This window comes from Gobius niger (assembly GCF_951799975.1).
Source record: "Gobius niger genome assembly, chromosome: 10".
NCBI classification, from domain to species: domain Eukaryota; kingdom Metazoa; phylum Chordata; class Actinopteri; order Gobiiformes; family Gobiidae; genus Gobius; species Gobius niger.
In genome coordinates, this window is record NC_136861.1 from 10,906,197 (window position 1) to 10,921,899 (window position 15,703).

The following is a 15,703-nucleotide window of genomic DNA, read 5'->3' on the forward strand; positions in this document are numbered from 1 at the left end:
CTTTTTTCCTCCCTCCTCTGCCCTTGTTCCCTCCCTCCCTCCCTCCCTCTGCTCCCTCCCTTTTCGAGTCCCGCAGCCAGATCCCGCTCTTCCCCTCGGTCCGACTTCAAAAAAACCAGCTGCTGCGAAGGAAGCGCGTTGTCAGGGTGTTATGGTTTCAGAACGTGACGTGTTGTTGCTCCTCCAGCAGCGTCTTTCGTTATATACGGGGAAAATTACCAAACAGCTGTATGTATGTGTTTGTGTGAAGCTACTCCTCCCTCTGGATAAGAAGTGTTTAAACAGGCAACGGGCCCGGCAGGCGTAAAAGAGAGATTAGTTTTCAAGATTAGTTTGGGAGATGATAAGGAGGCCGGGTCAGTGTGATCTTGGGCAAGACACTTCACCCACAAAGCCACTCGAGCTGGGAAGGTCCATTTCTCGTTCCTTTTCATGTTCTCCCCGAGTCTTGCTGGGTTTAGTCCATTTAGAACCCAGAAAGAATTAAAAACTGTGGAAACAAAGAGCAGATTACATTTTGTTTTGGAGTAAATGTGTCCCAATCTACATCATGAGTGATAATAACGTGACATGATACCAAGTTATTATCAGTAAAAAGGCTGAAGCCACGTTGCACCAGGGCAGAGGTGGACAGGCCCATGAAACAGAAGAATTAACATAAGGATCATTTTCTACACCATTTTATATATGGTACTAATTTTATCCAAGAATTAAAGGGACTATACAGAGTGTAAAAATGTTAAAATGTTGTGTTTTCCTCCCCCTACATGTTCCAGTAATGTCCTAATGTGTAGATTACTGTTACTGTGGGTCAGCAGTGCCGCCACGAGCTGAATATAGAAGCTGCAGTTACCACGTAAGACCTGAGGTGGCAGTAGTGAGTATAAAAATGGCAAACTTGCATCTAGTCCCTTTAAACTAGATCTACAATGGTCCTGCTAAGTCATGCTCCAGAGCATCATCTGCTATCGAAAGGTTTTCATTTTTTTTTTTTACACAAGAACAGTGGTTCTCAAACTGTTCTTTATGTATTTTACACATATTTTCAGTTATATTGTCAGTTTTAGACTATTTTAGAGCCAGTTTAGTCCTGATGTTATTTTGATCCAGGCCTTTTACATAGGAATGTGAAAAGTTTGAAAACTACTGCATTAGAGTCCTGTAATATTTATAGCATTAATATTAGCAAAAAGTTGAGTTCACACTTTAATTCTCCCTACTGAAGTATGCAGTATTAGTCACACCCAGGATTTGTTCTACTTTACTCTTTCATCTGTGGATCTGACAGACAGAAGTACAACCTCAGCCTTTAATTAAAAATAAAGAGCACATTGTATTTGCTGTCATGAGTCCTATCCCAGTGACCCACTGTTAGGTCATGGGGCACAGAGGTGGGTGTCGCAAGATATTTAAAGACAATATATTTTACTGAATTTGATGATTGAAAACGGAATATTTTAGTGAAATTAAGCCAAGTATCAAAAAGTGTCCAAACAAACATCACTAAACCAGATTTGTAATGTTTTACACCTGAAATGATTTGAAATACTATTTCAGGGTTTATACAGGCAGAAGAAAGTCAAATTTAATGCTGTCATTTTTAAAGTCCAAATACGAGATTTTAATGCCACAAATGCAGAAAATAATCTCTGCATGTTTCATTTCTTACTATTTGATATCATTTCATCAGACTGAGGAAAGCAAAAACTGCAGCTTAACATGTTTTAGACCATCATTTTGGTATTTTCCATGAACGTCCACTGTAGAAATTGTTCAACAAAGTCATAATTCCAATAAACTTTGATTTAATGCCAGTTTGAATCTAATTTTATGCTTTTTAATGCCTTGTGGAAACCGTGTATTTAAATGCTTGGGGTCGTGGCCTGAAAAGTTTGGGAAGCTTTTCCTCTGGTGATGGTGGGTTCCGATGCCGCATCAATTGTGAATCACTCGTTTCTGGGCCAGGAAATTAATCCAAGACCCTTTTGCAGTGAGGCAGGAGTGCTAACCGCTCAACCACCGTACCTTTTTTGCAAATAAAAAAATCTTCTGTGTTATATTATGCTCTCACAACAACTCCCAGGGACAATGAGACGTTGGCATTCCCCCAATACCTGCCTTATCTCCCTGTAACACAGATTTTATCTTTTACTTTGAAGCCAAAAGTCATAAAATAAAATCACTACATTGTATCATTGAAACAGTTATTAATGTTACGAACTTGTCCTGTTTTAAAACCTGTCCTGTGTTGTGTCTCTGTTATGGCCGAATGCCTCACTGAGCTGCAATAAACCATGAAACTCCAGTGTGTTGTGCATTTCTCTGGAGCGCCATGACCAGATAAGGAAGGCAGGAGTCGGCTGCAGCGGTGGCTCCCCCCCCCTTTGGGCCCCCTTTACCCCGAGGACGTCCCAACACAGCTGGGACACGCATCCGGAGAGAGAGGCAGGGAGAGAGAGCTTTGTAGAGCTCCTCTCCTGACATGTGCTCAGGGAGAAAAGGGAAGGTTTCATAAACAATAGACTCCACATGACAGCTGTGCAATTATAACAAAGTTTAGTTATTGTTACTAACCTATTCTTACTTCTCCGTACTTATATTACTTCCCCCACCAATGTGACTAAATGTGAGTTTTGTTTGAATGTTTTCTTTTACTGCGTGAGAGTGGAGAAACTGATTTAGTAATTTAATCTCATAATTTGGTTAAAAATGTTTCAAATCAGCTCCAAAACACTGACAAAGATGATGCTCTATTGACCAAGAAAAATCCCATTCCTGATTCACTTATGATTTCCCTCATGGTGTCTCTGCCATTGGCCTCTTCGTCCTTCGATCATAGTCAAAAGAGATCAAGCTTTTTGCTTCTGATACCGATACTGACAGTTTGAATATATCTACCGATATCCGATACCAGCCGATACAGAAGAGACTTTCTTGTGTGAGTGGCTGCTGTGAGAGAAAAGGTGAATAGTCCTCTTTTCTCCATCTCCATGTGAGATCAATAAAAGTAATGTTTTCTTGCAAACAAAGTGTTTCAATTATCAATGATCTATTAATAAACTGTCATGTAAAACAGTCGTTTTCACGAGTGAGGGACAGATGGAGCGTGAGATCGATAGATGGATCAGTGCAGTGATGTGGTCGCTGTATCGGACTGTTGTGGTGAAGAGGGAGCTGCGTCGGAGGCAAAGCACTCGATTTACCGATCGATCTACGTTCCCACCCTCACCTATGGTCATCTGGACAATGACCGAAAGACTGTGCGCACCCTTCGAGATCGGGTGTTACCTGGGAGGAGCTCGGAGTAGCGTCAGCTTTGATTTAGTTGATATTAGCAGTAGCATGCTGTTGGTAGCTGTGGTATTTTTTACTCCAATTAAAAGTTTGCAGAGGTTAAACCGAGGCTGTTGGAGCCCAAATCACATTGCACCAGCCCCCATGGCTCCTCCTGCAGGTGGTGGGTCCATGGGAGGACGGCCTCATGATTCTACCCGGGCCTGTTGGTCTCTCATAAGGGGCTTCTGAACCGCTCTTTGTCTGACCCGTCACCTCGGACCTGTTTGCCATGGGAGACCCTACCAGGGTCACGAAGCCCCCGACAACAGAGCCCCCAGGATCATTTGGGTGCTCAAACCCCTCCACCACGTTAAGGTGGCGGTTCAAGAAGGGATTCTTCAGATTCAGAGCTTCAAAATGAGGTGCTGCATGTCCAGATTCTCTTGGATTTAGTTGGGGAAATTTGTGTTGTTAAAACAGTGAGAGCCAAATATCGATTCAGGATATTTCGAATCGATGCCTGATACCGTATTTTTCCCTTTGATATCTGATAAAAGTTAGAACAGAAAATACTGCAGATATTGGAGTTTTGCCTCATTTACAAAGGTTCGCTTCCCGGGTGAACTGGACTTTTCTGTGTAGAGTTTGCATGTTCTCCTCAAATCTGTCGGCCTCCTTTGGGTGCTTCAATTTTCCCTGCCAATGATTCTGAATCACAGTGGGACGTTCCTGGTCAGAACAAAAAGTTCAATTAAATGAGACATAGATTTATTGTCCATTTATTAGCTTCCAGTTACACCTAACAAGAGAAATCAGGAAAGACGTGGCCAAACCCTCGCCTGCAGTGACACACGGTCCGTCCATGCCTCGACTTGTCGTGTCAAATTAGACACTGCTTCTGCGGATGTTGTAACGCTCGCCGTGGCTCTAACCTGCTCTTATTGGAAACTATGGTAATCCCGGCGACAGGCTCTGACTCAGCCTGTCATTACTGAGATAATACAGGGAGGAGATGTCAACAAGCGGCTCCTGTCAGAGCTCTTTGTCGGCCGCGAGAGGGGCAGCATCACGTGACAACGGAGGGAAATGAAAAGAGGTTTGCACAAAATAGCTGCACATTTGATGCACTTCATCCAAGCAATCCTTCCTTACAGCAAGAAGGTCCTAAGTTTGATTCCCAGGCCAGGTGGTGAGGCCTTTCTGTGTGGAGTTTGCCAGTTCTCCCTGTGGCTGTGTGGGTTTCCTCCAGCTGCTCTGTTTACCCCCATTAACCCTAAACCTGCTCAGTGCCGGCTAATAACCTCCAGCGAGGTTCTCCTGATGAAGCTCCTGGCTCAAAATGGGTCCTCGGACACTGATCCTTCTGAGCGCAATAAATAATCTCTGCCACATGTTTAAATTAAAGGCCCAATACCTGAAGCCACTAAAGTAAAACGTGGTCCAAACTCATTCATAACTCTCCTTACATATGTGTACCATCCCAGTTATTCACAGGGAGTGAATAAGCATGTTTCACAACTTGGGGGTCACTTTTCAGGGACACTTTCACAGAAATGCTCCAAAACTACTCTATAAGATAATTAAATGGATACTAACTTTGTAATTTGATGCACAGTGTTATTTTTTCTATTATCAAATGTCTTAGATTACAATTTACTAGCAAACATCAGGCATAGTGCCTTCAACCCCCACCTTAACCAAGTGCATTTGCTCCAGTTCAGCTTTATCCAAATCTAAAAGCGTACTGCTTATCGGCCAGTGTAACGCCTCATTTGAAAGCTAAGCTCATTTTAATTGATATTTTTCCTCACGTTATTGTCACTTTTTTCGTAGCATTTTTGTCACTTTTTTATTGTGTTTTCATCCTCACTTTCTTCGCTATTTTTTTTCAAGAAGCTTTTAGATTTGGGTAAAGCCAAACTGGAGTAAATGTGCTCGGTTCAGATGGGGGTTAAGAGATTAACATAACATTCCTAAACCTGCAGTAACCAGTGGAAATCTCTCACTTATTCGCTTTGCTCTGTTTCTTTTGCTGGTTCTTTGCGTGCTGCAGAACGAGGACCTCTGCTGGTCAAACTATGTCACTACCATAAACCCCGCTGCAGTTCCGCCTATGTCCAGCAGAGGACCTTTAGCTTTTATAAACAGCAGCTCCCTCCTCTTAACTTCCTCTAAAGAAGAAAATCTGCAGCTGCACGACATGTTACATAAAACGTCCGCATTTTGGGGAGACTTTTCTTCCGCAGTGAGAGAAGAGCTCCAGGTTTGACATTATTTCTGCGTTTTGTTGCTTCCATCGTGTTTCCTTAGTGTTGTTCTGCCTGTATAATCGAAAGAATCCGGCAAATAAGTGGAATTGTAACTCGTGCGTAGCTAAAGCGTGCCTTTTCCAAGTAAAAGCCGATTGGATAAATGTGTAATTATATTGTCAAAAGCATGGTAAGCATATGGTCGCATTTGTGTATTAGTTTTCTAACCTAAAACATATGTGAACTGTAGCTACACGTGGTTAGCAACATAGCATGCTAGCCACCGCCACATGTTATTGCACCGTACAGCTTTTAACAGCACATTTACAGATTATTATGACGCCTTTTTAATAAATCACATACTTGTTTGTTCTTTCTGTGATGACTTGCACTGGGCTCTGAATACGTCTGAAGTAACCGTGCAGCTCTGGCCTGACACGCCTGAGTTTCTGAAGGAAAAAACAGGCGAAACTCATGGTACTGTTGGACGGTGAAATGCCATAAATGACACGTGTTTTTTTTTTTTTTTTTTTCCCCCCCCGTTGTAGATTGTGGTGAACATGTGAGCATCAAAACTCCAATGCAGTGCAACAAATAAAAAAAATATTGCAAGTAAGTAGCTGAAATAAAGTTAAAATGTACGAGTATTTTCATTAGAGTTCGGGAAAATCCACTGTTACCATGGAGACCCGCCATGGTTGCAGCTGTTGGCTTATATATTCCATCACTAACATTATAGCTGAAAACGATATAAAAGTTGATTTTGTGCACAGACTTGTCTCATGAGTTTGTTTTTGAATTTGGATATCAATGAAAAGACTAACCTGATCCCTCCATGAGAAAATGTTAGTTTAGGCAGTTCTTGTCTAGGATTACCGCGCATTACGTTAGATTATTTTCCTTTCTGTGATGACTCGCACTGGGCTCTGAATACATCTGAAGACACAGTGCACCTCTGGCCCGACAAGCCTGAGTTTCTGAGAAGGAAGCGGCCAGAGGCGATAAGAAATGGATAATGTTACATGATATTAACACGTGTGTTTGTTATTTTGCAGCTGCTGAAAATGTGAAGAATTAAGATCAGCCTGAAAGGTATGTAACTATGTACAAGATTAGCATTTGAACTTAAGATATTTAGTAGCTGAGTGGCTTAACCTCTTCACCCCCGCCTTAAACAGAATGCATTTTCTTCAGTTTGGCTTTACCCAAATCTAAAAGCAGCTTGATAAAAGCAACAAATTAGACCAAACAAGGATCAAAATGCAAAAAATGAGCGGCGCAAAGTGACGAAAAATCCAGTAGAAAAGGGACAAAGGTGTGACTCATGATGAAATGGCCACAAAAGAGCATTTGACAATTGACACGTGTGACATATGCAACAAAAAAGCCACAAAACGGCAACAGAAAAGTGAAAAATGGCGATGAGAATGTGTGAATTAAAGTGGATGGGGGGAAAAAAATGTCAACGCAAGGAAAACGATCAGTTTAGATTAGTTTTGTAGGTCTTGCCTTTCAAATGAGGTGTTGCACTGGCCTATAGGCTGTAAGCTTATTTGTGTCAAGCTGAACTGGAGAAAACATGCATGATACTTCATGTTAGCATCGGGCTAAAGGTTGGCGAGCGCTAGCTACAACTACCGTTTTTTTGTTTTTGTTTTTTTCAGTTGTAATCTGCTGTGAAAAAATATCCATATGGGCCCAATTTACACAACTTTGTGTGGTAAATTAAGATTTTATTTTCCCCTCGGCGAAGTCATGCCCGCTTCTACGATGAGATGCTGTTTGTATCTTATACTCATATACGTTTACTTGCAGACTATTTTATTTTCTATGTAAGCAGAATAATTTCAAAGTAACATTTTGGCTTGTCCTTCCACATCTCTGCATGAAGATACCCCAAACTTAAGACACTTAAACTAGCCAAGTGGTTTCCTTCAAACTGAACATGTGAATACAGTTGCGTAGTAGATAGCGGCTCTTCTGTGATGACTTGCACTGGGCTCTGAATAAATCTGAAGTCAACGTGCAACTCGGGCCCGACAAGCCCGAGTGTCTGACGTGGAAAACTTGGTCCAAATCATTTCCAGTTCTGCATTATCTCGCTCTAATTTCAGAACTCATTTCTTTTTCTAGATGGTGTGATCCGGTCTCCTTCCTCGACTGACCTGAGGTGAGTGGCCTCTGAGGTGCTTTGCTGTTGTACTGTGTGGATCTCTCCTGATGTCTTTGCACTGGGCTCAGACTGTTTCTGCTGACACAAGTGCTGCTCTGCCCCGACAAGGCTGAGTCTGAAGAGATTTATATAAACATCACATTACTGTTTGCACACACAAAGAAAGTATGCTTTTGCGCATGAAATTAAAGATTTAAGAGTTGCTTTCCTTTCTTGCTTTTGGTTTAGGTGTTTTTCTGGCTTCGATACACTTTGCACTGGTTTATTAAGACCCATTTCATTATAAAATGTATCTAGATGTATTGAGATCTTGTCCTGGTGGTACATATGTCGCAAGATTAGTATTTGGTGTTTGGAACGACTGATTTAGTTAATTTCTTTTACAAGATCTCAACATCCCACGGCCTTCCAGCTAAAATGTACTCTATGCAAATGATGTACTGGCATACTATTAAAGGAATAGGCCACTGTTTATACAGACTGAGATGTTCTTGCCTTAGCTTAGACGAGTTCATTTGTACCCGTCTGGTCTTCACGCGTGCCCTCAGTCACATAAACACAGCACAGATGGCGTTAGCATTTAGCCTCTCCTCTCCACTATAGCTCCAAACGAGGAGAAGATAGAACCTACCAAGCTCCTCCACGTTCTCCCTATTTAAATATGGTTGAGAAAGTATAGTTACACAACAATAAACAATGTGGCTTTTCTTGGCGAATAAAGAGGGGAACTATATTTAAGACATAATAATACCAGGAGTACTTCGACATCCGTGCACTTATATCTTCACTCAACAGACACACCAAGACCCGACTGGTACAAACGGGTACTAACATCTCTGTATGTAAAAAAAATAAACTGCATTAAATTGGCAAGCAGTGAACAGATTCAGGGGAAATGCTTCATGTAGAAACCTTAAGGAGCCCATCACCACCAATTTGTGATGTAAACACTGAATCTTAATTTAAATTGTATTGCTTACCATCTTAACGAGGAACACATTTTTCCCCAGGAAGCCTCAAGATGGCGCCACATCCCGCCGACTTGAACCCTGGTTAAATCCTCGTCATGGGGAAGAAGAGCGACCTGAGTGAGTTCGATCGTGGTTTGGTGGTGGGAGCGAGGAGAGCCGGTCTGAGTGTGTCTGCCGTGGCGAACCTCCTGGGCTACTCCCGGACCACGGTGTCTCGCGTGTTCAGGGAGTGGTCGGAGAAGCGCGTGGTGTCGAGCGCCCGGCAGTCGTGTGGGAGGAAGTGTCTGGTGGACGACCGGGGCCAGAGGAGGCTGGACCGGCTCATTCAGGGCGACCGAGAGGCCACAGTGGCCGAGCTGACCGCGCGCTACAACGACGGGCAGCAGAAGACTATCTCTGAGCGCACCACACGCAGGACGCTCAAGAGACTCGGATACAGCAAAACACCGCTAGGGGCGCCTCCTAACCCCCCGTCTGACCCGGGGCAGAGCGCTGAGACCACAGCGAGCTCAGGCTCCACACAACCAGAGCCGACGCCCAGGACAGACGCTCCAAAAGTGGACCATAAACGAAAGGACAAGGGCTGGCAGGTGTGAGCGCTGTCGCTCAGTTTGTTGTACAGAAGGATGCATTAAATAAAGATTTTAGTTCAACTCAAATGTATCTTAAGCTGGATGGTGGAGCGGGTAGTCCTTGAATCAGTTATCGTTGTGTCCTTTGGCAAGACACTTTACCCATAAAAGGGCGAGTGGTTCCTTGATGTAAAGTGCTTTGAGAACTTCATGTAGGAGGAAAAGTGTGACATGAATCAAGTCTATTTACAGTTAATATCCATATGTCTGTGTAGGCTTTCAGTCGTACAGGAGTTTTCCATCTTAAATGAAGGGTCTTGAGTAAAGATGAAATGTTTGTTTGAACTGTGTGATATTACACAGAGCATCACCTTCGATCTGTTTATCTTCATGGCTTTTCAACTAAGCACTATAATAGAACCATACAGTCTAATTAATAAATAATAAAATTATCAATGTATGGATTTACAACTGTTTAGTTTCTTTGCACCTTATTGAATGTTTATGGATTTGTTTTATGCAGTGTATATAGTACATAAGCTGAGCTCTATAACTATTACTTGTATTGTACCAAATAAATTATTTATACAGTGATTGCAGTGGTTTTCCTACATCCACAAAATGCATCTGATAAATACTACGATAAACCGAAAGATACAGAATTTTGTCTGTGTAAGCTCTGTCGTCCAGGAGTTGTCCATCTTCAATGAAGGTCTTTGAGTTATCTTCTGTACTCTAGTTGAACGTTTTAGACTTCAACTGAGTACAGAAGAGAAGACCGCTTGATGGAAAGGTTACCCATCCTTAAACATGTCAAGACGAGGGCTGATTACGTTTGTTTTGCTGCCAATACTTAGACCAGTGGTTCCCAAACTTTTTTCCCCCCCTGCACGTGCTGTCGTCGTTCTGCCCCCACAAATGTATCAAAACATGAAAATAATTGCTAATCAGTATTTCAAACAAATCAACTGAAATGGGGGAGTTTAATGCACCTGTAGTACTTAGTCATATTTGATTTTAGTCCATTTATTTTGCACATATCATTTGTGACCTGACCCTGTGACCAGTCAAAGCTCTGGGGCCCTCCCTGGAATCCCGGGCGCCCCCCAGCTTGGGAACCACTGACTTCAACAATACTTGGTTTATGAGTCACATACCTGAAAGAGTTTGTTCGATGCCAAGACTGAACCATAAAACACAATATGCATTTATTTCATGAAATACTTTTTCTTATTCATTGGAGCTGAAATGAGTCACTTTAGTGCCGTCTCTGGACCCAACAGGCATCAAAACTTTAGCTCTGAAGAAAATATTTTTTGGGACCTCATGTTTCCTCCTGATATACTGGCATCGTTGGTTACAAATACTGAAAGAAAGTGCGAGTAAATAGAATTGTCAGTTGCGGTCCAAACTCATTCCAACCTTTTTATTATATTATACTTTATAAGATTCACTGCATTTCCACAATTGTCTGAAATGACTGATATACTATGATTTCATACCATAACCAGAAATAAATCAGGTATAGGGTCTTTAACCTGTCTCCTGCCATCTTAGGGTTAGCAATTGTGCTTTTCCAAACCTGAAAGCGTATTGACTTGACACCTTAGAGTCTATATGCCAGTGTGACACCTCATTTGAAAGCCAAGACCTTCTACTTTCTAAAAATTTGTGTAAGATCTGTGTGAGTGAAATCTGCCGTTTCTAACCGGAACCCCTATTCAGCCAGGACGGCGAGTAACAGGTTAAAGGTATCCAGCCCTTATAAAGACTGTAAAATGACATAAACTCAAAATCAATCTTCAGTAACGACTCCAGCCTTGTTTAAACTGTTCTTTATTATAATTCTAACAATTTATTATCTCTTAAAACATCTGAAATTCATATATACTCATATGAAGGTGTATATGCATATCACATACACTCGTATAGTCTGTAAGTCAGCTTTCGGCTCTTCATTCTCATTTTTTAAAATTCCTCTTAAATAAAAACCCGTGCTTCCCGTGCATCTCGGCCGCTCCGTCACGCTGCTTCGAACTGCAAGCCTTGATTTCTCGTCGATGCCACGTTTCTGCCCACATTCCTCCTAATATGGTGGGTAAAAATGGCGGACTGGTGGTTTGTACATATGACTGTACAGAAAAAGTAGCATCCGTTCTTCAAATCACCAAACGGCGTCGTGGTGAAGCTTCGCACACGTGAGGAATGGCCACAGCTGCACGGGAAGCACGCTCAAATAAATATATATATTTATAAATAAATACAATGTACCTTTTTGTGTTAAACATCTGGAAGACAGAGATTCGGTAAAACCTTTTTGAGACTTACACATCTTAAACCATAAAGACATGAGCATTATTTTCATCGTCCTTATTGCTATTTCCCCCTAGAATTAGATCTGCTGTTGTTCCTCCAGCGGTTTGCAATAAAGGAAGCTTTGACAATGATTGAAAGAAGGGATAAAAATAGGGATAAGTGTGAACTAATATGGTAGAATGCAGCTGACGGGTGAAGGTGCGAGATGGGGATGGGAGAGCCCTTGAAGTATGCAGTGATTGTGGGAAATGAAGGAACAAAGTGGATTTCAGTGATAGTGACGGGATAAATATATATGAATCTTTAAACGATGCGCAAAGTGAACCTTTTTGTGATTAAGAAAGAAGGTCTGCAGTGTCATATTCAACATTAGTTTGAATGTGTTTTCATTTAGTTTTTGTCAAATATTAAAACTAGACTAAAACTACATGAAAATGAGTTTGTGACTCGAACTACGACAGATCATTCTCCATCATTTTTGTCAGCGAGTATATAACTAGATAAAAAAAGAAAATGGTTTTCGAAATGATTCAACTTCCACCAGCATTTACGACAACAAGCCGTGAAACAAATAACACTTTCATTTTTTTATATAGTATAATTATTGAAGAAGCATTAGATGAGCTTTTATAGATGAAAATAACTTGATAAAAGTCCTTAAGAACTATGTCATACTGCAAATATTGAAAGGGAACGACTTGCGACCCATTATGGTGCCATTTTGGGTCCCGACCAATGGGTGTGAAAAGCGTTTCTCTTTGGTCCTCATGGCGGGGAGCTGACATTGCTGTAATACCACCCCCTGGTGGCCAGGGGCGACTCCAAAAGACACTTGGTAAACATTAATTCCTATATAGCTTTGGGCCTCGTTTAAACAGCTTAAAAGCCTGGCTCCAAAGAGTTTTTCTTTTTCTAACATATGCCATGACCCACGTGACGACACTGGGCCAGGTGTCATATTTTTAACCATGCTGTTTTTTGCATGTTAGAAAGAAAAGCTGAAGCTTAAATCTATGATTGACAGGCTCTGGAGCTCTGTGGAGGCTTGTAGCCGGGGCTTTCCGCATTTTTGCCCTTTTAAAGGGACTAAAAAGAGTTTAAAAATGTTAAAATTATGTATTTTCCTCCTGCTACATATTCCAGCCATGTCCTAAAATGTAGAATGAGCTCAGACCTGTTCACCACAACTGCCTCTATAATCCTGCACGGTCACTTAAAACGTTGTTACTTCAGGTCTGAAGTGCCGTCATGCACGAGCTCACTATAGAAGCTGCAGTTACACGTATGACCTGAAGTGGCAGTAGTGATTATAAAATGGCCAACTTGCATCTTGCCCCTTTAAGGAACAGGCTTCGTAGGGGGACTGAATGGAACACAGGTTATCTCTTCTAGCTTATATCTATGGTCCCGACCCACCAGTTGAGAACCGCTGGACAAAACATTGAAGCCTCCAAAGACACTATCGAGCCTTAAACCGTTCAAATTCAAAGCACTAGGAGCAAGTTTGGTGATTTGTTCAAGGGAGACGCACCATCAGTAACATACAGTTTGAATGAAATAAGTTCACAAAATGTACATGGAGAGAAATAAAAAGACTAAATTAGAATTCTGTATGTCGTCAAAATTCATGATTATTGGTATAAATGTGCAGAATCAACCAGTTCATTGGACATAAATGTTTTTATAAGTCAGGAATACTGATAAAGTGAGATGATCTACACACAAAGTAAAGTATGTAGCTAATGTTTGCGCACCTTAGTGATGTCCATACTCTGATGATGCAAATACAAGCATGTCATGGAGAGCTGGACAGATTTAATTCCAATTCCAATGGTAAGCATTTATGTTTTATTTATTCACGTCTTTATAAAATCATAATTTGAGGCCATAATGATTAATTTATGCCATTTTGTAAGAGCCAACGATAATAATGAATAATAAGTGTGAAAAATGTGCTTTACGACGTTGATTGCCTTTGACTTCTAGTGTTAAATGTCTTGTGTGTCCGGTCTGCATCGTGTTATGATTTGTTGACGTGTTGATGCGAATGGTCAACCCAAAAATGTGTCAAAATAATGAGATGTAATGCCTGAAAATTCAATAAATCTTATTACATACTGTACCGACAATGGAGGCCAACATTAGTAGAGGATTTGGTCAGTTTGAGGGAATATTTTTTAACCTAAACGGCCATAATAGGAGAGAAAAAACGAATGAAAAGGGAAAGAGAGAGAGTCACCATTCAAAATAGCACATTAAAGAAAATAGCGTAAAATTAGCAAAGAAAAACTGTGAAAATTGCCACCCAAAAAAATTATGAAAAAAAAAATAATAATAAAAAATGCAACAATACTATGATACATTGAAGTAGCTACTAAATAAAATAAATACCAGGAAAAATAAACAAACACGTAAAGGCTATGAAGCAGTTGAGTAGCAAAAAGAAATCCTGCCTCTATATTAAGAGACCTTGTGCTAACCTGCCCTATAAACCCCCAACAATCACCTCAAACATCAACCTGTACTCACTTATAAAATCTCAATAACTCCAGCCAATAGCAGTGAGGACGATGATCACAATGACAAACAGTAACAATAAACCTCTTCGTATCAATATCCCATTTTTAAAGTTTAAAAATCGTATAAGAACAATTGCAGTATGAAAACTCCATGTATTCAGTAGAAGCGCTCCGGTCTGTTCCCGTGTCGGTTTGTGGGGTCCTTCTTAGTTCCCTTTCCTCGTGGAGAAAGAAATCGGTCAAAAACAAGGGGGCGGATCTTGGGACAGAGTCTATAATAGTCTATGAATAAATAAATGGCAGTTTTTCGTCGGTGTGTCCCAAGTCCCCCTGTTTCTCTCATCTCCAAAAGTCTTTCCGGCTTCTTATAAATAAATAAAAATCCATCGGGAGATCGCTTCCCCGGGATAAATATCCAAAGTCCGTTTTTTTTTTTAAATAATACTCTGTTATATATAATTTCACATTGTAGCGCGGTTATTCGTAGCTTTCGGCGACATCGCTTGAAGGGAGAAGCCACCGGGTTTGCACAGAAGCAGTGAGGTTTTTTACAGAAGTATAACGATGAATAAACAGTTCATTTTGCATGATTTTTGCATAAAAGGTGAGTGTGGCTGAATGAAAAGCAAAACTACAATCATTTGACTTTAAAGTGCATTTGACAGGGTTATGTTTTACTTAATTTGGTAGGATGACTGTCTGTGGGAAGTATTAACAATAATTTTATGGCAGTGAAGTGTCTATTTTGTGAAGGAAAACACTATGTTTTTTAAGTGCCAAAGGAAGAGGGACACCATCATAATTCCCGCACTGGGACCATGAATGTATTAGAAACATCTGGATTGTTTAGTGATTAGTGGCATTTCAGCACAGGGAGAATTCTTCCCATAACGCCCATAATTACAACAACATGGACCTTTTCTCCCTTCAAAATCCATAACTTGTTTATAAAATACTAGGGCTGGACTGAAGCCCCGATGCGATACATATTGCGCATTAATTAATTTAATAAGAAAGTTTCCAAAATGTATAAATGAAATATAAATCTGCCTGACATTGATTAAAACGTTTTGAAAAGCGCAAATGGCAGAAGCATTTTAGAAGTCTGTTTCTTTAGTTTAAAGCAGAACCAAGTAACTCATGCCCCTAGAGGCCATAAGCGCCACTGCAGGTGTTGTAGCATGTGTTTTTTTACTCATTAATTGTCCGTGAGAGTAAATACTACGCTGACAGAAAAGACAAAGGGAGAGAGGGATATTTTACATCCAATTACACAATGGAGATGATTTTTTTCAATCAAACTTGGCTGTAAATAATGTTTAAATGGCGCTAGCCCGCAGTTAGCTTTGCCCGTTAGCCTGTTAGCTTCTTCTTCGTGATTCCATTAGTGTGTATTGGTGACTCCGACCCGGTGCAGGAAAGCTGCAATTGTGGTTTTCTGGCCAGAGACACCAGGGGGAGATGAAAGACCCCCCCCAGTCATCCCATAAACACTTGTATTACCCCCAGAGGGACTACGACAAGGATTTATTAAGCTAAACAAGTTACTTAGTACTGCTTTAAACCAATCAGTACCAAATCTGGATTCAACTATCTTTGAGTCAAAAACATTTGTAAAAATTTTTTT

At 40.9% G+C, this 15,703-nt stretch overlaps 1 protein-coding gene across 1 annotated transcript; it reads left to right on the top strand.

The window, feature by feature from the left end:
- The first annotated feature begins 8,718 nt into the window (after window positions 1-8,718).
- On the top strand, window positions 8,719-9,316 carry LOC306969386 (uncharacterized protein). Its single transcript, XM_079565005.1, has one exon. The coding sequence runs from the start codon at window positions 8,765-8,767 to the stop codon at window positions 9,263-9,265; it is 501 nt and encodes a 166-aa protein (XP_079421131.1). The 5' UTR covers window positions 8,719-8,764; the 3' UTR covers window positions 9,266-9,316.
- Window positions 9,317-15,703: the final 6,387 nt, after the last annotated feature.

What these genes read in the sequence shown, in the direction of transcription:
- LOC306969386 (XM_079565005.1), top strand. Translation starts at nt 8,765, where the DNA reads ATGGGGAAGAAGAGCGACCTGAGTGAGTTCGATCGTGGTTTGGTGGTG.